General features: G+C 44.7%; 2 protein-coding genes across 2 annotated transcripts in view; one reads left to right on the plus strand and one right to left on the minus strand.

Moving 5' to 3' along the window:
• Positions 1 to 17,543, plus strand: part of endou (endonuclease, poly(U) specific) — a 32,996-nt gene extending 15,453 nt beyond the window's left edge. Inside the window, exons 4-9 of the mRNA XM_033049967.1 lie at positions 989 to 1,154; positions 3,492 to 3,694; positions 4,619 to 4,732; positions 9,639 to 9,745; positions 14,992 to 15,134; positions 17,315 to 17,543. Coding sequence (XP_032905858.1) covers positions 989 to 1,154; positions 3,492 to 3,694; positions 4,619 to 4,732; positions 9,639 to 9,745; positions 14,992 to 15,134; positions 17,315 to 17,429 — 848 coding nt within the window. The 3' untranslated portion in view covers positions 17,430 to 17,543. The remainder of the gene's footprint in view (positions 1 to 988; positions 1,155 to 3,491; positions 3,695 to 4,618; positions 4,733 to 9,638; positions 9,746 to 14,991; positions 15,135 to 17,314) is intronic.
• A 1,146-nt stretch (positions 17,544 to 18,689) lies between these two features.
• ilvbl (ilvB acetolactate synthase like) overlaps positions 18,690 to 26,463 on the minus strand; it is a 41,148-nt gene continuing 33,374 nt past the window's right edge. The window contains exons 13-15 of the mRNA XM_033049964.1: positions 26,346 to 26,417; positions 25,040 to 25,145; positions 18,690 to 22,319 (exon numbers count right to left, since the gene is read on the minus strand). Of these exons, the coding sequence (XP_032905855.1) occupies positions 22,141 to 22,319; positions 25,040 to 25,145; positions 26,346 to 26,417 (357 nt within the window). The 3' untranslated portion in view covers positions 18,690 to 22,140. The remainder of the gene's footprint in view (positions 22,320 to 25,039; positions 25,146 to 26,345; positions 26,418 to 26,463) is intronic.

The raw sequence follows: 26,463 nt of genomic DNA on the forward strand, positions 1-26,463 counted from the left end.
GCAGACTAACACACATAATCTCACACACACACAATCTCACTCACACACACAAACACACACTCGCACATACACACTCACACACACACTCCCACACACACACTCACACAATGTCACACATACACATACACCCACTCACACACACACTCCCACACTCACACACACACACACGCACACTCCCACATACACATAAACACACTCACTCACACACACACACACACACTCACACACACACACACACTCACTCACTCACACACACACACACACACACACACTCACACACACACACACACACTCACACACACACTCACACACACACACACACTCACTCACACACACACACACACTCACTCACACACACGCACTCACTCACACACACACACACAGTCACTCACACACACACACACTCACTCACACACACTCACACACACACACACACACTCTCCACACACACACACACACCTCACACACCCACCACACACCTCACTCACACTCACTTCACACACAACACCCTCACTCACAACACACACACCCACACTCACTCACACTCACTCACACACACCACACTCACTCACACACACACCACACCACACTCACTCACACTCACCCACACACCACACACCCACTCACTCACAACACACACACCACTATACAACACCACCACACACTACACACAACACACACACACACACCAACACACGGTCACTCACACACATCCACACACTCACTCACACTCACACATACACACAGTCACTCACACACAACACAACCCACACCACACACACACACACACACACCCACACACACACACCCACACACTCACTCACACACACCCACACCCACTTACACACACACACACACACACACACACACACACACACACACACACACACACACACACACACACACACACACACACACTCGCTCGCTCTGTCACGGGGAGGGGTTCCCAGTCTCACAGCTGACAGTAGTGCATGTCACTGTGTTGCAGCCAGCAACCCTGGGACTGGATTCACGGCGCAGGAGCTTCTCGACGTTTCTGAACAGATCTACGCACTGGACGTCAACAAAGCTTCAGACGGTGACATTCGCTTGAACCTTCAGAGCCCCGTTACCAACTCTGAGACTGGGGCCAAGGCCGATCTGGCCTCAAACCGGTGGGTGCATACAAATACTCGAACATCAGAAACTCTGCTGTTTGTAACTAAATTGTGACTTCTTCTGAACTAACTTCCACGGTGGAATGTCAGTGTCACTTGTTTATTCATTTAGTGATGGCATTTAAGATAACTCCACCCTCAGTATTGTCAGGGGGTCAAAACAATGTAACGAAGCATAATCGAGTGCCATGGTCAACTCACCAACCTTAACGTTGCACCTAGCAGCTAATCGACATATACCACCAGGTCTTAGATTGGTTCCATAAGATCATAAGTGATAGGATCAGAATTAGGCCATTCGGCCCATCAAGTCTACTCCCCCATTCAATCATGGCTGATCTATCTCTCACTCCTAACCCCATTCTCCTGCCTTCACCCCATAACCACTGACACCCGCACTAATCAATCCGTGCTGATCCACCTTGCCTCCCAAACCACAAATTAACCATTTTCAATCATTTTTTTAGGTTTGGTTCATTTTATTGTCATGTGTACCGACAACAGTGTACAGTGAAAAGCGTTTTTGTTGCGTGCTAACCAGTCAGCGGAAAGACAAATACATGATTACATTTGAGCCATCCACAGTGTACAGATAAAAGATGAAGGGCAGCACAATGGTGCCGCGGTTGAGTTGTTGCCTCACAGCACCAGAGACCCTGGTTCGATCCTGACTATGGGTACTGTCTCGACGGAGTTTGTACGTTCTCCCTGTGACTGCATGGATTCTCCGGGTGCTCCGCTTTCCCCCCACACACTAAAGACTTAAGAGAATAACGTGAATAACGTCTAGTGCAAGATAAAGTCTAGTAAAGACCAATTAAAGATAGTCCGAGGGTCTCCAGTAAGGTGGATAGTAGTTCAGGACTGCGGCCTAGTTGTGGTAGAATGGTTCAGTTGCCTGGTAACAGTTGGGAAGAAACTGCCCCTGAATGTGGAGGCGTGCGTTTTTACACTTCTATACCTCTTGCCTGATGGGAGAGGGGAGAAGAGGGAGTGATTGGGGGCGACTTGTCCTTGATTATTCTGGTGGCCTTGCCGAGGCAGCGCGAGGTGTAGATGGAATCAACGGGGTCAATGGTGTCAACCCCCCGCTTAGCTGCCTCCCTCTCACCCAGTCTTAGAGAGATTGATGATGAGTGTGTGGCATCCCTGCACAGAATAATCAACACTAGTCTGTGTGACATGCACAACACTATAGCGTTAGAACCGGGAGGCATGGTGGTGCAGAATTAGAGTTGCTGCCTCAAAGCGCCAGAGACCCGGGTTCGATCCTGACCACGGGTGCTTGTCTGTACGGAGCGTGTACGTTCTCCCCGTGACCTGCGTGGGTTTCCTCCGGGATCTCCCGTTTCCTCCCACACTCCAAAGACGTACAGGTTTGTAGGGTAAAAGGCTTGATATATTTGTAAATTGTCCCTAGTGTGTGTAGGAAAGTGTTAGTGCTTGGGGATTGCAGATCAGTGCGGACTCGGTGGGCCGAAGGGCCTGTTTGCACGCTGTATTTCTAAACTAAATCATACTAAATGGAGGTTATAACCTGTCCCATTATTATTCCTGTTGTTCCTGGGATTTTTTGTGCATAATATTAGTTATTACTTTATTGAATGTTTGACTATTATATTTTATCTGTGTATTACATTTAATGGGGTAATTAAGAAATGTATTAATAGGCTATTAACCTGCTGCAAGTAAGATATTTCATAGTTTAATTGTCAATACATACAACCATTAAACACTGTTGAACCTTGACTTGAATGTGACTCAGTGTAGTTCAGGCCAGGATATTATAGAGCTTCCTTTTAAAACTATGCTGGGCGTGATTAATACAATCAGTTGCCCCAGTACAATAATCTAATCAAGTCTGTCTCACCGCTAAACTAGGTGCAATATTGCGGGATTCTGCCGTGTAACACTTTAAACTGATAATAATATGACCCATGAACCATCTTGGCAATCTCATGCAGAAACTGCACAGGAATTTGCAAAATATTAGGGAACATAGAACATAGAACAGTACAGCACAAGAACAGGCCCTTCAGCCCACAATATCCTTACCCAACATGATGCTAAAATAAATTAATCTGATCCGCCTGTACCTAATCCATATCACTCAATTCCTTGTATATCCACGTGCCTGGATAAAGGTCACTTAAACGCCGCTATTATATCTGCCTCCACCATTAACCCTGACAAGGATGGACCCAAGCACCCACCACTCTCTGTGTAAAAAAGGACCTGACCCACACATCCCCTTTAAACGTTGCCTCACTAAGTTGGGTTTAAGCCACTCAATTTAGGGTCTCACGGTTCTTTGGCCTTTTATTTATGTTGCAGCCTCTATGAATATGTGAACGAGGCCGCCATATTCTCCAAGCCAACCTTTGCTAAACTCATTGCACTCCTGGACAACTACCACCGAATGACAGGCACCCCCGAGAACTTCACACCACAGCAGCTTGGAGAAGAGGATGCGTTTATCAAAGAGATCATGCACACCCCCATCATGGAGCATCTGTACAGCGTCCTCCACTCAAAGAGTAAGTGTCCTGGGGGGACCTGGGGTGGGGGGTTACTGCACCAAGGAGTGCAGGACAAGACAAGCTGCAAGACAAGGTTTTATTAAGCAGGCCATGAATGTAGTAGTGAACAATATACATCTTCTAGAGGCGCTGGGGGACGCATCCTCAGTGATGTGACCTGGGATCATCGGGTGTTTCGGGTCTCACAACATCAGACACCCTCGCCCAGGTGACCCAGCCGGGGTTGATCAGGCCCCGACTTGCGTCCCAGCAGCAACCGCCCACGGATCAGCCATCTTAATAACTGCTCTACAGGGGTTGGGAGACTCTAGTGCGTGGAGGGACTGGGCTTTGTGGAGTGAGTCCTGGCCGGGCTCCTCCTGCATCTCACCAGGTTCAAGGCCTGTGCTCTGCACCTCTTTCTCCTTCTCCTTCATTTCATTCTCGCCTGGTGGATTTTTAGGCCACGGTGGTTCATTAGGCCTTTCCGCAGCTTTGTTGGGTGACTTTCTCACGAAAGACACAGACTGGGGAGCTAACCCAGCCTGCCCCGCGTGCCACCTCTCCGTGCCATCTCTCCAGTATCTACTGTCTCTCCAGTAGGCACTAAACTATTCTTGATTGTCACCCAGTCTATTCTTAGGGCCATTGACTGAGCCAGACTTCAATGTGAAAAAGACTCATGCAGAGTAAATGATAAAAGCAGCATGCATAAGGTATTTACACAGACTCCAGATTATTTACAGAGTATCTAATATGCATGACACACGAGAAGTTACATACATGTAGTATACATGCTACATGCAGTGTATACTGTATAGGGATATGAAAGTCACATTCACACATAGTCTGTCTCCACAAGAGATTTCACGCACATATATGGTGCCATGCACACATCTTGAAGGTGTGGATTTCAGGTGTTCTCTTTCTCCCCATTCATAGAATTGTATAATTCCCAAGTTGAGTTTGAAGAAGACCTGAAGAAGATGTGGTTTGGATTATACTGTAGATACAATGACATCCTCGACTCCAGTGGTTTTGAGCACGTCTTTTCAGGTGCGTAGAATCTCTTGACAACATTTTTAAGACAAGGAGAATCTATGACAATGATCCGTGGAAAAGGTCAGTACAACCCCAGGTCAATATTGCAAGAATTAGAAATATCTGTATCTTGTTTAATAAAACTGAGTGCTGAACTACGATCCCCCTCATTGATCACCCTCAGACTATCCTTGATCGGACTTTGCTGGCTTAACCTTGCATTAAACGTTATTCCCTTATCATGTGTCTATATACTGTAAATGACTCGATGGTAATCATGTATTCTTTCTGCTGACTGGATAGCACGCAACAAAAGCTTTTCACTGTACCTCGGTACACGTGACAATAAACTAAACTAACTAACAAACTGGGCAGTGTCAATAATCAAAACCTGCCCAATTTATCAGTTATGCATTGAGTTATACATTTGCTCAAATTCATGTTCTACATGTAGTATATTAACCTTTCTTTATCATAACCTTCACCGCGTATCAATATAACACGTTCAGCATCACAAACTTCCACACATCTCCACATCTCATTCAAGTCTGAAGAAGGGTCTCGACCCGAAACCTTACCTATTCTTTTCCTCCAGAGGTGCTGTCTAACCCGCTGAGTTACTCCAGCGCTTTGTGTCTCTCTCATTCCTTTATTCCATGTCTTCCCTGCTCTTCATTCATCCCATCTATACCTTTTTAATCACACTCTCACCATTCAGTTCAGTCACTTGTTCAACATTTCTATCATCAGACGTCAACATTTCAACCATGCGAATATCTGGTGTACTTTCATCGTTGTTCCACCAATCCTATATCCACCAGCACCTTTTTCACTGTCAGACACTTGTCTTCATATTTTTAATCATTACTTTCAGAATTTTACTTTATGTTTTCACAAAAAAGTATTTGATTCATTTTGGGACATTTTGACGCCATGAAAATGTTAACCTATAAAAGTCAACCTCACTTTCATGCTTGAATCATCCCAAACGTTAAACTTTACATCAAAGTCACACAGTAGAAAAGAATGGGTATCAGAACACTTGAAACATTATAATGGGACTGGGCTGAATAAAATAAAGTCATATTTTATAAATCTGTTAAAGTTTGTGGGGATGTAACTATTGGTATAGATAAGTAGCAGTCCTGAACTACTATCTACCTCATTGGACTATCTTTGATCAGATTTTGGAGCACCAAGGCAAATTCCTTGTATGTGAATGCTTGGCCAATAAACGTACTTACTTACTTACTTACTTTACTGGCTTTATCTTGCACTAAACGTTATTCCCTTATTATGTACAGTATATGTACACTGTGAATGGCTCGATTGTAATCATGTATTATCATTCCGCTGATTGGTTAGCATGTGACAAAACTTTTCACTGTACCTCATTGGGACGACAGATGGCACAATGGGCTAAGTGTTCGGCTGGCAACCGGAAGGTAGCCGGTTCGAATCCCGCTTGGAGTGCATACTGTCGTTGTGTCCTTGGACAAGACACTTCACCCACCTTTGCCTGTGTGTGAATGTGTGTGAGTGATTGGTGGTGGTCAGAGGGGCCGTAGGCGCAGATTGGCAGCCACGCTTCCGTCAGTCTGCCCCAGGGCAGCTGTGGCTACAGAAGTAGCTTACCACCACCGAGTGTGACTGAGGAGTGAATTAATAATGCGATGTAAAGCGCCTTGAGTATTAGAAAGGCGCTATATAAATCCCATCCATTATTATTATTATTACCTCGGTACATGTGACAATAAACTAAACTAAATGAATGAATGCATATTTCCAGAAGGCATTTGATAAAGATCCACAAAATGAGTGTGCATGAGAACTGGATGGAATATATTGAAATATACAAAGTGCTGGAGTAACTCTGTGGGTTAGGCAGCATCCCTGGAGAACAAGGATAGGTGACGTTTTGGGTTGGGACCCTTCTTCAGAGCGATATATTGACATGGCTTGATGAATGGTTAGCAGTGAGAAAGCAGAGACTAGGAACGAACAGGTCATTTCAGGTAGGATTGAAGTTTGTTACTGGAGCTGTCCAGATTGAGAAGGGTCTCGACCCGAAACGTCACCCATTCCTTCTCTCCAGAGATGCTGCCTGTCCCGCTGAATGACTCCAGCTTTTTGTGTCGATATTACTGATTTGCATTAGGAGACCTTGATTGTACAGTTTGTACTAAATTGGGTTGTGAGGCGGATGCACAATAAAAGAACATAGGCTAAATAAATGGATGAATGGAATGTAATGAGGAAAAATATGATATCCATTTTGATTTTTTTTAAATGGCGAGTGTTTTGTAGATGCTGAGAGATTAATGTTCAAATGCTAAAAGTTAACATTGTGTTGAGCAAGTAATTAGGAATTTGCAATTAGCAATTAGGAACTGTATATAGATGCAAAAAGCTGGAGTAACTTAGCAGGTCAGGCGGCATCTACGGAGAAATAGATGGAATGGGTGACTTTTCGGGTCAAGACCCTTCAGACTGAGAGTCAGGGGAAAAGGAAGGTTGATGTTTATCGCAAGAAGATATGAGTTGAAGGATTAAAGTGGACGCTGGTGAGACTGCAAGCCGACCGAGGGTCACAAGCCTTGTCTCACCGAAGGATTATACTTACTGTAGTGTGAGTGCAATCAAGGTTCAGCAGAGAGATTCATGGAGAGTGTGTAATATGAGGAGAGGACATGGCCTGTTCTGATACAAACAAAAAGAGTGAGTCAGTTACCTGAAGGTTGGCAAATTTGAGTCCTTGCGACATGCGGGGAGAAGAGGCACATGTGTGGTAGTGAAATCTTGTTGGAGCTGGCAGAAATTGTTGAATGCAGAGGGTGGTTGGAAGGCGAGGACCAAGGGAACACAGGAGGGGATGGGCTGGGAGCAGAGTTTTCGTTTAGTTTACTATCACACGTACCGAGGTACAGTGAAAAGCTTTTGGAGCATGCGAGGTGCAAGATATGGATGATTCAAGAGAACTCTCATCTGGTCTCACCAAGGGAGAGGGGATGAGAACTTTGCAAGGTCAACTCAGCTCTGAGAAACCTTGATGTTACCGTTGCACAAGACGTCGGTGAAGCTACACGGAGTATTCTGTTCAGTTTTGGCCACCCTGCTGGAGGATGTTGTTAAGCTGGAAAGACTGCAGTGAAGATTTACAAGGATGTTTCCAGGACTCGATGGCCTGAGCTATAGGGCAGGCTAGGACTTTATTCCTTGGAGCTCAGGAGGCTGAGGGATGATCTAATGGAAGTGTACAAAGTCCTGAGGTGAAATAGATACTGTGAATGCACAGAGGCTTTTACTCAAGGTAAGGGAATTAAGAATCAGAGGACATAGTTTAAGGTGAGAGGGGCAAGATTTAATAGTTACTTCAAAGGTAACTTTTTCGCTCGGAGGGTGGTGTGTACATAGAACAAGTCGCTAGAGGAAGTAGTTGCGGCAAGTACTCTAAGAACATTTAAAAGACACTTGGACAGGTACATGGATAGGATAGGTTTAGTGTGACATGGGCCAAACACAAGCAAATGGGGTCCCAGCTCACAAGGTACAAACGGGGCTAACTAGATAGGACCACCCCACCCCCACCCCCACCCACCCTTCTATTTTCAGTGTAAAGAAGGGTTCCGACCTGAAATGACACCTGATCCTTTTCCCCAGAGTTGTTGCTTGACCCACTGAAGTACTCCAGCACTTTGTGTCTATCATAAATGGGGCATCTCAGTCAGCTTGGACGACTTGGGGTGAAGGGTCTGTTTCCATGCTGTATAACTATGATTCTAGCTGTATCAAGGAGGTGGGCTGATGTAAAGTGGTCCGTTTTATGCTGAATGAAACTGAAAGGCCATTTCGGAGGCTGTTCCGATCAGCAGGTGTGAAATGCCGGATGGTGAAGTGAAACAGCAAGATTGGCTCTTCCAGCTGCTAAGGTAGTCTGAACCTCAATGATCAGACACATCCTTTGTACAAAAGATTGACTGGCAGTTGAAGACAAAATGAACTGCACGAGCAGCGGTAGAGTTGCTGCCTTATGCCCCTGTCCCACTTAGGAAACCTGAACGGAAACCTCTGGAGACTTTGCGCCCCACCCAAGTTTCCGTGCGGTTCCTGGAGGTTTTTGTCAGTCTCCCTACCTGCTTCCACTACCTGCAACCTCCGGCAACCACCTGCAACCTCCGGGAACCGCACGGAAACCTTGGGTGGGGCGCAAAGTCGCCAGAGGTTTCCGTTCAGGTTTCCTAAGTGGGACAGGGGCATTACAGCGCCTGAGACCCGGGTTTGATCCCGACCACGGGTGCTGTCTGTAAAGAGTTTTCTACCTGCGACTTGTGAGATTTTCTCCGGGTGCTCAGGTTTTCTCAAAGATCTTCGGTTTCCTCCCACACTCCAAAGACGTACAGGTTTGTAGGTTAAGTGGCTTGATGTAAATGGAAAAGAAAAATCCTAGTGTGTGTGTGTGTGTGTGTAGGATAGTGTTAATGTGTGGGGATCGCATGTCGAAGCAGAGTCGGTAGGCCGGAGGGCCTGTTTCCGCGCCGAATCTCTAAATTAAACAAAAGTAAACTGTAGATGCTGGAACCTGGAGCAAAATACAAAGTGCTAGAGGAACTTAGTGAGCCAGGCAGCACCTGTGGAGGGAATGTAGCTGTTTAAGAACAAACTGCAGATGCTGGAAAATCGAAGGTACACAAAAACGCTGGAGAAACTCAGCAGGTAAGGCAGCATCTATGGAGCGAAGGAAATAGGCAACGTTTCGGGACGAAACGTTGCCTATTTCCTTCGCTCCATAGATGCTGCTGCACCCGCTGAGTTTCTCCAGCATTTTTGTGTACGAGGGAATGTAGCTGCTTGGTTTTGGGTCTGTGGCTGTAGGTGATGGTTGTCCATTAATTCACTTGCTCCAAATTCCTTTCGGGAACAGGTGAAGTGAAGCGAAGCAAGGTGTCTGGGTTCCATAACTGGGTGCGGTTTTACCTGGCAGAGAAAAACAACGAACTCAACTATTACAGTTACAGCTACAATGGCCCGGTGAGTGCCCCATTGGAAATGGCCATGAAATGAGGTATGTGGAGAGCTATGAAAGCGTGGAATGTTGGAATACTCTCCAGGAGCCCTGTTCTCTATGGTCTCCTGAAGATGAACTCTGTATAGGGAGGTTTCACGGCAGTCGGGTCAAGTCCCATGACCTGTACTGTTGCTACGCTACGCCAAATGGAGTACACGCGATGAACTGCAGGTAGGCACTTACCATTGTAAGTGTACGACAGATGGCACAATGGGCTAAGTGTTCGGCTGGCAACCGGAAGGTAGCCGGTTCGAATCCCGCTTGGAGTGTATACTGTCGTTGTGTCCTTGGGCAAGACACTTCACCCACCTTTGCCTGTGTGTGAATGTGTGTGAGTGACTGGTGGTGGTTGGAGGGGCCGTAGGCGCAGATTGGCCGCCACGTTTCCGTCAGTCTGCCCCAGGGCAGCTGTGGCTACAGAAGTAGCTTACCACCACCGAGTGTGACTGAGGAGTGAATGAATAATGCGATGTAAAGCGCCTTGAGTATTAGAAAGGCGCTATATAAATCCCATCCATTATTATTATTATTGTTTCCAGCGTAGCGGGCCCGTTAAAACCCGCTGAAATTGTCAATTTTTGCGCTGTAAATAATTATGGAAATCGGGATAAGCGTGTGAGACATTTAGCATACTTCAGAATTTCAAGAGTGCTTGGCGAACATTGGCCGTTTGCTCACTGCATTTCATCAACTAAGGCATTATTTGTGTTTTTTCTGGATTCCTTTGGCATCTAAAAAGTTTCAGAAGTGATAAATCTGGTTGTAAATTTTTTTAATCGCCCATGGTTCTCAAGTGGGTTTTTACATACAAAAGGAAAACGCCTCTGAAGCAAAATTTACAGCCAGATTTATCACTTCTGAGACTTTTTAGATACCAAAGGAATCAAGAAAAACCACAAATGATGAAATGCAGTGAGCAAACGCGATAATTCCCAATATTTTCAATTCCCATATCTGCACAGCCAATGTTTACCAAGCACTTTAGCTGCTGTTGTCCCTTCATTTCTGCTTCTCTTTACCTTCATTTCGCTTCACTTTTGGATTCAACAGTTGGGTACATGTCTCTCACACTTACCCCGACTGCCACAATTTTTATCAGCGCAAAAATGCAACATTTTGGCGGTTTTTAACAGGTAGGAAAGTACGCGTTTCTTGCATTAATAACATATACCGGAAGTGACGGATGTCCTCCAGATGGATTGAGCGGCTCCGTGCGTCAAGCCCTATGACCCAGTGACGTTACGCTGGAGTAACAACGGGATGGGCAGCATCTCTGGAGAGAAGGAATGGGTGACGTTTCGGGTCGAGACCCTTCTCTCCAGAGATGCTGCCTGTCCCGCTGAGTTACTCTGGCATTTTGTGTCTGCCTTCGATTTAAAGCTGCACCTGCAGTTCTTTCCTACACTTTCTGAATAAACAGCATCGGTATTCCACGTCGGTAACATTTCCTATCTCTTCCTCCGCGTCATTTACGGTGAGATCCTGACTGATGCTCTTATTATCTCCAGACCTGACTATTCTAGTCCTTCCCCGGCCTCTCACCATCTCCTCCTATATATCCAATAACTGGATCAGTATCAAGTCCTAGTCATCTAGTAACCCTCTGCTCATTGACGAATGTTTAGTTTAGTTTAGAGATACAGCGCGGAAACACGCCCTTTGGCCCATCGAATCTGCGCCGTGCACACTCACACTACCTTACGCACACTATGCACAATTTACGTGGATTGTCACCTTGTCGTGGTGGGGAAGCTTGTGTGGTCCTGAGATCCTGAGAGAGATGCAGTCTGGGGCTATGCTCCTGGTAGGGCCACCCATGTCGGTAAGGTCGAGGGGGAGGTCCCTGACAAAGAGCAATCCAACCAAGACCTTAACAGTGGAACAGGCGGAAGATGGTGGCTGACTGAATCCTGACCCAGATCTGTCACGGACCATGGGGTGGCTGTGTGTGCACCAGTCTCCCCACGTTCAACAAAGTCAAGCACTGGTGTCCTCACAAGAGGACAGTCATACTCGTTTCGAGCGACTGCCGATGATGACAATTTACAATTTTACCGAATCCAATTAACTTACAAACCTGTACGTCATTGGAGTGTGGGGAAAGTGGAACTCCTGGAGAAAACCCACGGAGGTCACAGGGAGAACGTACAGACAGCATTCATAGTCGGGACCAAACCCGGGTCTCAGGCGCTGTAAGGCAGCAACTCCACCGTGCCGCCCTTTATCTCCTCATCACTAAACGCCTGAGGTTTAACATTTTCATTTTGTGTTCTAATTGCTCCATGGCCTCGATGTTACCCTTTCAGCCTCGCAAACCTCCATGATATCTGAACTCTTTCAATGATGACACCCAATCCATTCCCATTCTTTGTTCACGTGTACATTGGTGGGTGATGTGCTTTCAACAGCCCGAAGCCCCCAGCCTAAGGTTTGCAGGTACTTTAAATATCTTTCGATGAATTAACCCAATTGCTCTTCCCCCACAAAAATAAAATCCCCTCACGTGGAAAATAAAGTTTTAAATCCCAAGTCATTGGGAAAAATGGAGACACAAGAGACTGCAGATGCTGGTATCAGAAACAAAATAGACATTCTGTGGATCTCAAGGGGTCACTCTGTGTGCTAGAAGACAAAGGGATAATTGAAGTTTAAGATAGTCAACGAGTTATGCCCCTGTCCCACTTAGGAAACCTGAACGGAAACCTCTGGAGACTTTGCGCCCCACCCAAGGTTTCCGTGCAGTTTCCGGAGGTTATTGTCAGTCTCCCTACCTGCTTCCACTACCTGCAACCTCCGGGAACCGCACGGAAACCTTGGGTGGGGCGCAAAGTCTCCAGAGGTTTACGTTCAGGTTTCCTAAGTGGGACAGGGGCATAATGCAGCACAGAAACAGACCTTCTGGCTCAACTTATCTACGCCGAACAAGATGTCCATCTAAACTAGTCCCACCTGCCCACATTTGACCCATATCCCTCTAAACGGAGGCTACTCTGAGCATCCGGAAGTGCATACACCCCCTTTCCCCGGTTTTGCCATTCCTGTATTATTTGGTCAGGTGCTAAGGTCCCTCTTCTCATGGGCTGCCAAAACACCCCTTTTCCAGAAAGCTTTTATTAATTTTTGTGCTAATCTCTCTCCCCCATCTGCTAATAGTCTCCCTTTTGTTGGTGCAAATATTCCCTCTTCCGGAAATCAACATTATCCCATTCTTTAATGCCGATATCAGTCCCTTTAGCATGGAAATAGGCCCTTCTGCCCTCCAGGTCTACGCAATCATCATGCACCAATTTACATTCACCCGACACTTATCCCGATTCATTCTCCCCTTATTCCCATGATTCCATATGCCCACCACCCTTAAAAAGTTCAGTTCAGGTTAGTTTATTGTCATGTGTCCCGAGATACAGTGAAAAGCTGTTGAAGACAAACATGATTACAATCGAGCCATTCAGTGTACAGATACATGATAAGGGAATAACGTTTAGTTAGATAGATCCTTTATTTGTCATTCAGACCTTACGGTCTGAATGAAATGTCGTTACCTGCAGCCATACATACAATAATAAACAACAGAACAGACAGTAAACACAAATTAACATCCACCACAGTGAGTCCACCAAGCACCTCCTCACTGTGATGGAGGCAAAAATCTTAGGGCTGCAGTCTCTTCCCTCCTCTTCTCCCTGTGCGCTGAGGCGATTCCCCACCGGGCGATGGTAAGTCAGTCCCGCGGCTCACTGAGCCCCGCGAACGGGCCTGTTCAAACACAGGGTGGTCGAAGCTGCCGCCCTCCAGTCCAGCGGACACAGCTGTTCATGACGTTGTCCACTGGCCCGCGGCCGAACCCCGGACTCAGGCCGCCGCCGCCAGAACGCCGTCTCAGCCACCGGAGCAACGTTCCAGCCCCTAGCCGGGTCGCCCTCACGTGAGCGTCTCAGCCCCGCGCCAGGCCGCCCCCACGGGAGCGCCGTTGCCCTCGAGCTGGGCCGCCCCGACGGGAGCGCCGTTGCCCTCGAGCTGGGCCGCCCCGACGGGAGCGCCGTTACCCTCGAGCTAGGCCGCCCCCACGGGAGCGTCTCAGCCCCGCGCCAGGCCGCCCTCACGGGAACGTCACAGCCCCTCACGGGAACGCCGTTCCAGCCCCGAGCTTGGTCGCCCTCACGGGAGCGAGCCCAGGGCGAGTCCTGACAGGCTGCCTCCGGAGCCTCGAGGTCGCCAGCTCCGCCATTAGGCCTCAGCGCAGACGGAGGCAGAGGCCCCCCCCCCCCCCACCCCACCCACACACACATAAACACAACCTAAAACCAAAAAGTTAGCTAAACAAAACGAAAAAAACAAAAAATAGTAAAAACAAACGGACTGCAGGCGAGGCGAGCCGCAGCCGTTCACCAGCGCCGCCACTTCCAGTGCAGGGTAAAGCCAGCAAAGTCCGATTAAAAAAGTCTGAGGGTCCCCGATGAGGTACAGAGTAGTTTGGGAGTGCTCTCGGGTTGCGGTAGAAAGAAGTGTTAAAAAGTTGCCCCAGGGCTTCATAATAAATCTTTCCCTTCTCACCTTAAATCTATATCGTCTGGTTTTTGAGTTAAGGGCCCGTCCCACTTACGCAACTTTTTCGGCGACTTGCCGGCACCCGTCATAGTCACAGCATGTTGGCGAAAAGTTTCAACACGTTGACAATCCAGCGGCGACCAGAAAAAGTTTCGACTCTTTGGGCGACTACTCACCACCAGACAGGCGTCACACCACCAAACAGGTCGCCAAAAACAATTGCGTAAGTGGGACAGGCCCTTCATACAGGAGTCATACAGCCCCTTCGGCCCATCTTACCAAAACCGGCCAACATGTCCCAGCTACACCAGTCCCACCTGTCTGTGTTTGGCTCATACAATAATTCCTCCAAACCTGTCATAGCCATATACCTAACTGTTTCTTAAACATTAGGTATAGTCCCTGCCTCAACTACCTCCTCTGGCAGCTTGTTCCATTCACTCACCACCCTTTGTGTGAAATAGTTACCCCTCAGATTCCTATTAAATCTTTCCCCTTTTACCTTAAACCTATGTCCTCTGGTCCTCAATTCCCCGACTCTGTGCATCTACCTGATCTATTTCTCTCATGATGTTATACACTTTCTCTGCCCTGGGAAAGGTTTTACCGTTTTCATTTTCTCAGAAGTGCTATGGTTTGATATTTCACCATATCTCCACAGTGGGTCAACTACCCAGACGTGCTGGCCATGCAGTTTAACTGGAATGGATACTACAAGCAAGTTGGATCAGGATTCATTGGCTCCAGTCCGGAGTTTGATTTTGCCATTTATACTCTTTGCTTCATCGCCAGGCCTAATACAGAGTAAGTGTGTTTTGACAATTCCTGGGTGGATATCTGAGTTATGTCTCATTTTCCAATTTACATGCAAATGGAATTTATCTATGGAAATAGGTCAAATAAGGACAAATTGGTTCTATTGTCAGATAGTGTGATCATCACAGGAGACAGAACTAAGCTGAGGGTCAGAGGCAGAAAACATTGAGACACCAAGTTCTTAGCATTTCTTCAGTAATCAGCTTAAAAATGGAAATGGTAAATATCTGAAGTAAAAGTTTAGTTTAGAGATACTGCGCGGAAACAGGCCCTTTGGCCCACTGTGTCCGCGCTGACCACCGATCACCGTACACTAACACTAACCTTCACACTGGGGACAATTTACAATCTTTACCATGCCAATTAGCCTACAAACCTGTATGTCTTTGGAATGTGTGAGGAAAACCCACGTGGTCATGGGGAGAATGTACAAACTCCGTATAGACAGCACCTATGGTCAGGATCGAACCCAGGACTCAGGCAGCAACTCTACCTCTGCACCACTGTGCCGCTCCTGGATAGCTTTTTCAGAGAACACTGCTCGAAACTAGGACTGATTTTTAAAATAGGCATTTCAAAGAGCCAACATGGGACCAATGGATTGAATGGCCTCTTTTGGTTCCATGTCCGCTTATGAGAATGATGGCAATTTCACCTCATCAGAGATCCAAACCAGACACCTTTGTCGCCATTACCCTTGTTGTAGAACGTAAACCACCCTGAAGCACAACTGTTTCGGCCAGGTACGAATACAAGTGTTGGAACATCCCAGCCGGTCCGGATCGCAACTGCGCGAAGAAAAACAGAGTTAATGTTTCGGGTTAAAGTCCCTCCGTCAGTACTGGGAAGGAGACAAAAGAGGCTTGTTAAGCTGCGGGAAGAGGAATGTCTTTGATATGGTGACCATGGGGAGAGTGGTGGATTTATCAAGCCTGACCTCTATTCCCCATCTTCCTGCTCTGTATATTGCAGCTCCTACATTCTATGTCTATGTCCTCACTCTCTTAAATGCTTCTATTCGCTGGCTGACGAGATAACCTAGTTAACCGCCAATTCCCAATGGTCACCCTGGCTATACCCAAGTACAAATATCCTCTTTCCCCAACCCCTCCAGCCTCTTTTGGCTCCTTCCCAATTCTGACAAGGGGTTTGTGTTGTGGGACATTAACACTGTTTCTCTTCCCACAGTTGCGGCCTGACCTGCTGAGTTTTTCCAGCATTTTTATAACGAGCGGAAACAGTCTGCTTCTGGGCGTTTTACATCCTTCCACAGCAAGGGTGATGGTGATACGGGATGTTTAAGAAAGAACTGCAGATGCTGGTAAATCGATGGTAGACACACAATGCCGGAGTAACTCAGTGGATGAGGCAGCATCTATGGAGAGAAGGATTGGTGAAGTTTCAGGTCGAGACCCTTCTTCAGATTGATGTCAGGGGAGGGGGCAGGACAAGGAAAGAATGTAGGCGGAGACAGTAAGACTCGTGGGAGAACTGGGAAGAGGAACTGGATGGAGAGAAAGCAAGGGCTATCTGAAGTTAGAGAAGTCAACGTTCATACCGCTGGGATGCAAACTACCCAAGTAAAATATGAGGTGCTGTTTCTCCAATTTGTGCTGGGCCTCACTCTGACAATGGAGGCCCAGGACTGAAAGGTCAGATTGGGAATGGGAGGGAGTTGAAGTGATGTTCCTGTTGAGTTACTCCAGCATTTTGTGTCAATCTCAGGTTTGTAGGTTAATTGGCTTCTGTAAATTATCCGTGTGTTGGATAGTGCTAATATAAGGAGTGATCGTTGGTCGGCACTGACTCGTTGGGCCAAGGGGACTGTTTCCACGCTGAGCTCTAAAGTATAAAGTGTAAATTGGCAAAAGATGCACATCAAAGTCTTTCAGTCATAAAGCTAGTCTTGATATTATGATTAGGCTGTGCAGCAGAGGATGTTCCTGCGTTAGCACCAGTTAGTCATATTCAGGCTAAGTGACTAGCTCTGAAATAACAGCGAGTGTCCTAGGTCTTATAGGATGGTGAAGTGGTTTCAGTTTCCATTTAGTTTATTGTCACGTGTACCGAGGTACAGTGAAAAGCTTCTGTTGCACGCTAACTGGAGGAATGGTGGCCATCAAAGCTGAACTATCCAGCGACTATTTTCTCTTCTGTTGCTTCCACAGATGCAAGCTGAGCCTTGGTGGGAACGTCATGAAGATTCAGAGCTACACCTGGACCAAGTCCACATATGGAAATGGAAAGAAGTACATAGCATCAGTATTCCCACTTACACCTTGAGAAACCAGCAACGTTCCGACACTGTGAGAGGACAGAAGCCTTCCTGATGATTCAGAGCCAGAATTGTGCTTCCAAGACAATCCAATGTGAAATAAAGGAACTCGATTTGCATTATCTCTGTTTATAGTCATTCTCTGAAATAATGGAGTTTATTAAGGCTGAACACACATACCTACTGCGGAGACTACTCCTGCCATTCTATTTTGCAAAAGAACAAGGAACTGCAGGTGCTGGTCTACTCTGGAAAGACACAAAATGCTGGAATATCTCAGCAGATCAGGCAGCATTCCTGGAAAACATGGATAGGTGACGTTTTGGGTCGGGATGCTTGCCCGGGGTGAAATGAAATCCCTTCAATCAGTCTGAAGAAGGGTTCCTGGCCCGAAATGTCACCCGTTCATGTTCCATCCATGTTCTCCAAAGATGCTGCCCAACCCACTGAGTTACTCCTGCATTTTGTGTCTTTCTCGTGCTAGTATGTTTTTTTACTTGTTCTCTTAGTTGGCCCTAGAGTGCAGGGAGAGGCTGCGAAAGTGTGATAACACAGAACCAGTGCGCAGATGATTGATGGTCAGTGTGAACTCGGTGGGGTGTACGACCCGTTTCCAGGATGTGTCTTTTAATCAATCTAGTAAAGTCATACTGTACTACCCACCCTTACACTGTCCATTGCCGTGAACATCTATTTTGTTCAACGTGGAGAAACTATGCAAACTACACTGGAAGGCTAACTTCTATGGGATAAAAGGGGATCTAGATAGGATAAAATATGATCAAAGATTGACAGGAAAATCTGTGACAAACCAATGAGTGACCTTTTGGGACACTGCTTCTGGTACAGATACATTATGGTCGAGAACTTCAAGTTCGAAGGTCGAGCTCCTTAGAGTAGAGAGGTGGAAAATATGATGGGAAATAGAAAGTGAACAATGCACGTCAGCTAAATTAATCAAGCAAGATCTAGGCCAAATACAATGTGTAGAGAGGGGGTAGTGTAGTGGCAAGCAAGCTGGGCAAAGAAAACACGAGTGAGTTAGCAAAAGGTAACCAAAAAACATTTGTCCAGCAATAAAGTAAGCAGGTTTTAAGAGATACAATGGACTAAAATAGGACAAACCACACAAATATCCCAATCAAAAATATGTACCTGCCTCTGGCAGGTCAAGAGATAATATACTAGTGAAAATTGCATATCATAGCATGATATTCTACAACATGTACAGAAGTTAAGTTAAAATGATGAGTTGCATAGTGAGGCTAAGATTGAATTAAACTATTTTAATATACAGTAAAAGGTACATTACTAAAACACAGCATTTACCATTAAAAGGAGGTAGAACAACTCAGCTCACAATTACCTATTATATATTTATGGACTTAAAAAAAAAAAAAAAAAGATCCTACTGTTCTAGTCAACTGATTTGAGATTCAGAAGGAATGCATTTTTCTATGTACCAGGCTCCTTGTGAATATATTGCACATGGAAGCCATTTACCAATTTCCCTCTCTTTGTTGATGTTCTTGCAAAGGTATCACGGGTGAATCTATGCATTAGTTCAGTCTTATGGAAAACCAGGACGAGCCAAGACATGGTAAAAGTTATTGTCACAAAGCCCCTGAGGCAAGGGGGTTGGGGACTTCCTTTGACTGAAGGAACCTTGCTCCATTGTTGAATGAGGCATTGACGGAAGCTGACCTCCACCGAAACAGAGGGGATTGCATTAGATTAAGGCTGGGTGAGCACAAGGGATCTCAATCCCACTTAGTAGAACAAATTCAAGTAATGGAAACCTGTCACCTATTCATTCCCTGACACCTGACCTGTTGAGTTCCTCCAGCACTTTGTTCTTTACTTAAGATTCCCGTGTCTGCAGTTCCTTGCATCTCCATTGAGTATGGAATTTGGGATGTTATGTTAGTCGTACATGGTGTTGGCAAGGCAGCAGTTGGAGAATTGTAGATACAGGGAATTGCAAATGCTGATCTACTAAAAAAAACTCATTAAGTACTGGAGCAACTCAGTGGGTCAGGCAGCATTTCTGGAGAGCTTGGGTAGGATGCTTCTAGTCGGAACCCTTCAGACCTGAGCATTGTGTTCAGTTTTGGTCACCCTATTGGACAGATGCCACTAAGCTGGAAAGACAGCATAAAAGATTTACTTGATGGCAGGACTCATGGGACTGAGTTATAGGGAAACGATATTTCTTGGAGATAAGAGAACGAGAGGCGATTGTATAGCAGAGTATAGATTCACGAGGGGCATAAACAAGAAAAACATTATTTTTCCCAAGTTCTTCCAGAACTAGAGGGCATAGGTTTAAGGCGAGGGGAAAGATTTAATAGGAACCTGAGAGGACCTTTTCCACGCAGAGGACATTGGATATATGCAACGACCCGGAGGAGGAAGTGGTTGAGGCAGGTATAATAACAATATTTAAAAGACATTTGGACAGGTACATGGATAGAATCAGTTAAGAGGGATATGGGTCAAACACGGACAAATAGGACTGGCTTAGATGGGCCAGCATGGACGGGTTTGGTCGAAGGGCCCGTTTCCATGTTGTATGACTCTGAAGAGTTTATGAACAGATTGACCATGTACCGATTGATGCGGAGGCACAGGTATTGTGGTAGATGAATGTTAAGTAATGTGACATGAGCTGAAATCCATGATAGCTGAGGGGGAAGGGAGGATTTAAATTCAGTTAAGAATTTCAATTATAAAATAAAGTTGGTTATAGTAACAATAGAAAACAATCAGAAAGTTGGAAACAAGAAACATTTGATTCACCAATATCTCTCAGGGAAAAGATGTGCTGTCCTTACCAGTTGGTCTGTATACAAGCTCACTCACAGCAATGCGGTTGATTATTAAATGCCATCTAAAATGGACTAAGATGGACACAAAATGCTGGAGTAACTCAGAGGGATAGGCAAATGGGTGACGTTTCGGTTTGAGACCTTTCTTCAGAATGAGAGTCGGGGGGGGTGGGGGGAAAACTAGAGATATGGAAGGATAAGGTTTGAAAATGACAGATCAAAGCAGACGATGATATAGGAAATGTAGAATGGTTCATTGTAAGAAGGCCTAGAATGGACATCGGTTCAATGGACAATTAGAGATGGACTTGCCAGCTGTGCCCAGTGCCTGAAAATCAAATGTATTTATTTATGGGAGAAAAGTGTGTCAAAAGGGGAACATTCCCTGAAGTTTTATTTTCCCAAATAGCTTTGAGATCTGCTCAAGAGACCAGGAATAACCAGGAAACCTGGAGTACAAACATAGAGATCTTAAATGTATACGAAAAGACAAATTTGAGTTTAGACCACGAGACAAACATGAATTATCACAACTTTTATGCTGGCAATTGGTGGCAAACAGCGCTGTACTAAAGGGTATTAAAGCTATAGAAACGGTACAAAGAAAAAAAATTACAATCACAACAGGAATAAGAATTTATAATTATTACAACCATTAATATAGTTCTACTCTCCATTGGTTGAAGGGAATGTTGAACATGGAATATTTTGGGACTGAAATTGTATATCAGTTGTTGACATATCTAGTCACCTTTGGAACACCTGCATGAATGCTCAAATGCAAGTTAACACACAAGCATCTGCAACCACAATAAAGCTGCCAGAACTCTCAATCCTCAAATTAGCTTATATTGGGAATTAGGTGCTCCGTCCTTGGAAACTTTGTCATTGTGATTCCATTTTCTAACCACCTGTGTATCAAGCTCTCAAAATCCCATGGATGCACATCTGATTGTGAGTGAGAGAATCAACGCAGAAGTGGGGTAAGTTATATTCTGGCCCTCAGACTCCGTACATCTCACAACGCCTTCCAAAGCAGAAGCAGGAATAATAGAACATAACCATGTCCTGCATACACTCTGACGAGCCTCCTGACAAACTCCAGATACTTCCAATATTGTACCTTGTCCAGGAAATTTTTGGATATTAGACAGACCAAGTCATTAATGAAAGTCATTTAAGTCATTTTACTTCCTTCAAAAGGGTATCTGCTTGAAAATGAACGTGAAAGAATGGAGGGGGAGGCAGAGAAAGACATTTTAATAAGACCTCCAGCTGTAGAATCAAGTTTGCAAGTCTAATGAACCATAGGGATTAAATCTTCAGTAATGCTAAATCAGAAAATCCCACAGAAAAAATGGCACGGTTGCCTACAATTCAACAGCCAGTTCCTAAGTTTGATTACGTTACCATGGACAGTGGTATCGTCAATGTCTGGCCTGCACAGAAATAGAAACCAAAATCCTTGGTTTTCTTTTTGCAACTCGCTTCAATTATATACGACCTAGGATCATTTAGTCTACTCACTGTCTACAAAAACCATTGTACCACCACAGAAAGTCTTCCCGAACCTTCAAGACTATGTAAACGGAGCCACTATTGATGAACAGTTCCAAACTGCACAGGAATTTATAGGAAAATTAACAGATATTAAATCTAAAAATCCATAAAATTTACAATGATTTTTTTTTCAAAAAGATCTAGTGGTCATTAGTGTAATTAGTCTTTGATTTGGTAAATTATATATAAAGTACTCTTTGCATTGAATGTTATTGCATGATTCTAATTTTTATCACTTTGCTTTCTATGTATTTGTACCCAGGAGGGTGAGAATATAATGAGGCAAGGCACACGTGAAACATCAAACCCGTGATCCACATGGAACTTGTTATCACACAGAGATGGAACCTTCCCTGAAGTTTGTTTTTCCTATTAAGACATTTATAAGGGTCGGATTCCCATTCCGACACTCCTCCTGAGCCGCTTTTATTAGATCATCCATTCCTTCTTCATTCTCCTGGTTCAGTAAAAAGCCCGTACCACCATATCCCTGAGCAACAGTGTGGTAATCTGTGAAGAAATGAACAGAGTGATAAAAAAAACACTTTTACTTGGCAAGTAGTTCGCTTTCCAAAGGCTATTGCGCCCACACCTTAGTGTACACTTGTTAGAATGTCACAATTGGGCAGCTAGCAGAGGTGCTCTCAGCGCCAGAGACCTAGGTTAGATCCCAGCCTCGGATGCTGTCTTTGTGGACTTTGCATGCTCTCCCTGTACTAGTTTCCTCCCACATCCCATAGACATGCGGGTTTGTAGGTTTATTGGCTTATGTAAAATTGCTGCGAATGTATAGGGAGTGGATGAGGAAGTGGGATAATATAGAACTGGTGTGAATGGGTGATGACAGTTGAGGTGGAGTTGGTGAGCAGAAGGGCCCGTTTCAAAGCTATATCTCTAAACTAAACTTCAGGCATACAGTTGTGGCTTTGTTTTGGAGGCATACTGGAGTTCAAACAGACTGCTTGTATGCAACTCAAGGAATGTTTGCTTTTCACGTAGTTTGGTATTTATGCAAACTGTGCTCCATGTTTTCTTGAGATGGACTAATTTCAAATCACATTGAATAACGTAACAATCCAGATCATGGAAGAAAAGTATAAGAAAATCTAATGGGTCCAAAGGCAGACATGTCAATAGTTCCTGATGTCTTCTACCTAACGATCTCAAAGGAACTGGCAGCAGAAATAATGGAACTGTTAGTTGAGGTTTTCCACGACAGAGCAAGTTCCAAGAAAGTAGCAATGAATTAGAAAACCGTAAAATGTAATTTGCTTGTTCAACAAGGGAAGGATTGAAAAAGCAACAAGCTTTAAGTCTTTAGTTTAGTATTTACAGTTGGCAAGATACTGGAGTCCACACTCAAGAAAGAAACTGGAGATTATTTAGAGAAGTGCTTAATACAATCAAAGCAAATGAACATAACTTATTGAAAAATAAATCATGTTTGATTCGTTAAGGATGTAACAAGCAAGTGAAAGAGAGGAACTTGAATATCTGGTGTGTATAGATTTCCTGAAGGCATTTTACAAGTGCCAGATGAATAGCTGATGCACCAGATCACAATGTATTTGGGGAAAGTGTGTTAGCATGGGTTGAACACTGGTTATCACATAGAAAGCAGTGTATTAGAATAAATGTTTAGTTTAGAGATACAGCATGAAAACATGCCCTTAAGCTCACTGGGTTCACGCTGACCATCGATCACACATTCACACTAGTTCTACGTTATCCCACTTTCTCACAAACTATGGGACAGTTTGCAGAAGTCAATTAACCCACAAGCTCATACGTCTTTGGGACTTGCTAGGAAATCGGGAGCACCCAAGGAAACAGATGCAGGCATAGGGAGGACATGCAACCTCCACACAGACAGAACACAAGGTCAGGATTGACCTCGGGTCTCTGGAGCTGTGAGGCAGAATCTCTTACCAGCTGCGCCAGTTGTGTTTTTCAGCTAAAAGGATGCAACAAGTGTTGTATCCCGAGGATTGGACTCAATCATTAATAATTTACACAATGACCTGAAGGAGAGAGCAGAGCACGTTATCCTGCTTTATTGATGACACTAAAATAGCCAGGTGGGCACATTGCAGTGAGGAAAATTAGACTGGCAGGATGAATGAGTGAGATAAAAACTTGGCAAATGGGTTTAACGTGTGGAAATGTGAAAATTTCACTTCAGTAAGTGAAATTTTATTGATAGACTAAAGATAGACATTTTTTTAATGGAAACAAATAGTACACAGTAAATTTTAGAAGGTTCTAGGTGTCCTTTTCGCATGGACCACTAGCTAGCAGGCAGATGCAGCAATTAGTTAGAAAGGCACATGGCATATTGTCTTTTATAGCATGGGGTTTGGAATTTAGAAATAAGAAAGTGTGCTACAATTGTACAAGATGTTGGCGAGTCCACACCTGGAGTATTGTGCAGTTTTGGTACCTTCATTTAAGAATGAATATATTCTCATGAAGAAGCCCAAGATGTATTCAATGGTAGAATTCTTGAGATGAGAGAGCTGTCTTATCACGAGTAACTAAAGATGTTGGATTTTAGAAGAATGAGGGTGAGACCTCATTGACACATACAAGATCCAAAAGGGCATGACAAGGTAGATGTTGAAATGTTTCCACGAGTGGGTGAATCTCCTACACGGACATAGTTATACGAGAAGGTGGTGGTCAGTTAAAGCTGCGGTATGTATGAGCTTCATCTCTCAGTGGGTGGGGAATCTCTGAAATTCTCTTCTCAGGAAGATTATGGAGGCTAGATCAATGGAGGTACTCAAAGTGATAGACATTATTTAAAAAAAACCAGGTAATTCAGGGCTATGGGGAAATGTCACAGAAGAGGAATTGAGCCTGGGACAGATCATGGTTATATTGAGTGGTGGGGCAGGCTTGGAGAACCAAGCAGCCTATTCCTACTCTTTGTTCCATTCCCATCCCTTCCATTCATACAACAGCCAGTGGTAATGGTGGCTGGGGAAGGGAGATCTCAGGCATCAAAAATTAGTCAAGAGGGTTCAATATGTACCATAAACAGAACAATGAAATTATTTCTTACAGCAGCACAACAGATCTGTAATCACACTACTCTTGGATAACAGAATAATCAAAAGAAAGTTCAATAAGAAAACCCATTACTAGTGCAAAACAAAAGCCAGAGGTCAGTGCAACCAGCTACATTTCAATGGAACTCCATAGTCCAGATCTAACAGTTAGCCACGTACCGGTATACGCCAGGTCACAGGCCACGCTGCTGCCTAGCAACGGAACCTGTTCTCGTGAAATCTGGCTCCAGCCCGCATCATTGCCCACCAAGGCAATCACTGGAGTCTGAAAGAACAAGTAAAGGGAAGATTCAAATTTTAATGTACACACAATTGGACATCACGCATTAAGACCTCTGCAAATATAGATCACGAGACCTGCTTTAAAATAGTCGGTAACTGGGTTGTGAAGGAGCAGTGATTCTAGGTAGGAGGTTGATTAACACCAGCCAGTGAAATCAAACTCAACAACTGAGGCAGATGTTCCCCCACGCCAGCACTTAGGCCTTGACTTCATCCCGGCGTGCTGGTCAGCCATGGCACTTTCGGCCTGTTCCAGCTAGTTGCAGCTCCTCCTTTGCTGCTCATCGGGCTGAATGATCATTTGTAGACTTCAGCCTGGGGAATCTACACCTTGGCACATGCAGAAACATTGTCATACAAACTAATGGGACAAATCGGCACGCGTTAGAAAGTCAAGTTGCCTTTTAGCATTCAAGTTGGTTTGATAATTTATTTTGATTCTAGATGCATGAAAACATTTTAAAGTGAAAAATAAACTGCTTATAATTTAATATTTAAAGAGCAAACATATCCATGTATAACTGAATGTTCGTGAATACCAAATACGTTTACAAATGTTCACAGGTTCCAGCCACGTTTGGCAGTTTCAACAGCTCATGTGCCAGAGGACATGCAGACTCACACACTGTATAAATGTTACAGGGAGTTCAGCCAGCTGCCTGTAGTGAGACAGCTCTGCCACACCAAGTGTGCTGAGAAGCCGACTCTCAAGTGGCAACTACGCCCAGAAACCAACAGCATATCTCTGAGATATGGTAAGCAATTCTGAGAGAAAGGAAGATCTGCCTCATTCTAATCATTCATATGTATCTCTCAAACTATAAGAACGATACATGCTTAACATAATTAAAATATCTCAAGGCTGCAATTGGAAAAATAATTGGCCTGATTAAAAATTAGGCAAAATATTCCCGAAGGCTGAGGACAAGCTGTCCCAGTGCTCACTGAACTGTGGCTATAATGTGGCCCTGGAACTCCAAGCTGACACCATTCAAACAAGAAAAAAGCATAGTGTGGTTTGCAAAAAGGCAGCATCAGGACATCTTGTACATTTTAACTTCCAACCAGGGCCGACAGACAAGGTATTACTTTGCTGGAGATTGCACTCAGCAAAGCAGCTCTGTTATTGTAATAACATTGTTTAGAGTCGTGGATTTAATTCTAGCAAAAGTACAATACATACCTTGTGCCGTTTGAAAGTGTCGAATTCTGCAATGCTGTAGCCCAGAGAACCATCTCCGTAAATGATCCAAACCTGGATAAGGTAAAATATACTTACAGATTTCCATAGTTTGTATCAT

This window comes from Amblyraja radiata, chromosome 33, assembly GCF_010909765.2.
Source record: "Amblyraja radiata isolate CabotCenter1 chromosome 33, sAmbRad1.1.pri, whole genome shotgun sequence".
Taxonomy (NCBI): domain Eukaryota; kingdom Metazoa; phylum Chordata; class Chondrichthyes; order Rajiformes; family Rajidae; genus Amblyraja; species Amblyraja radiata.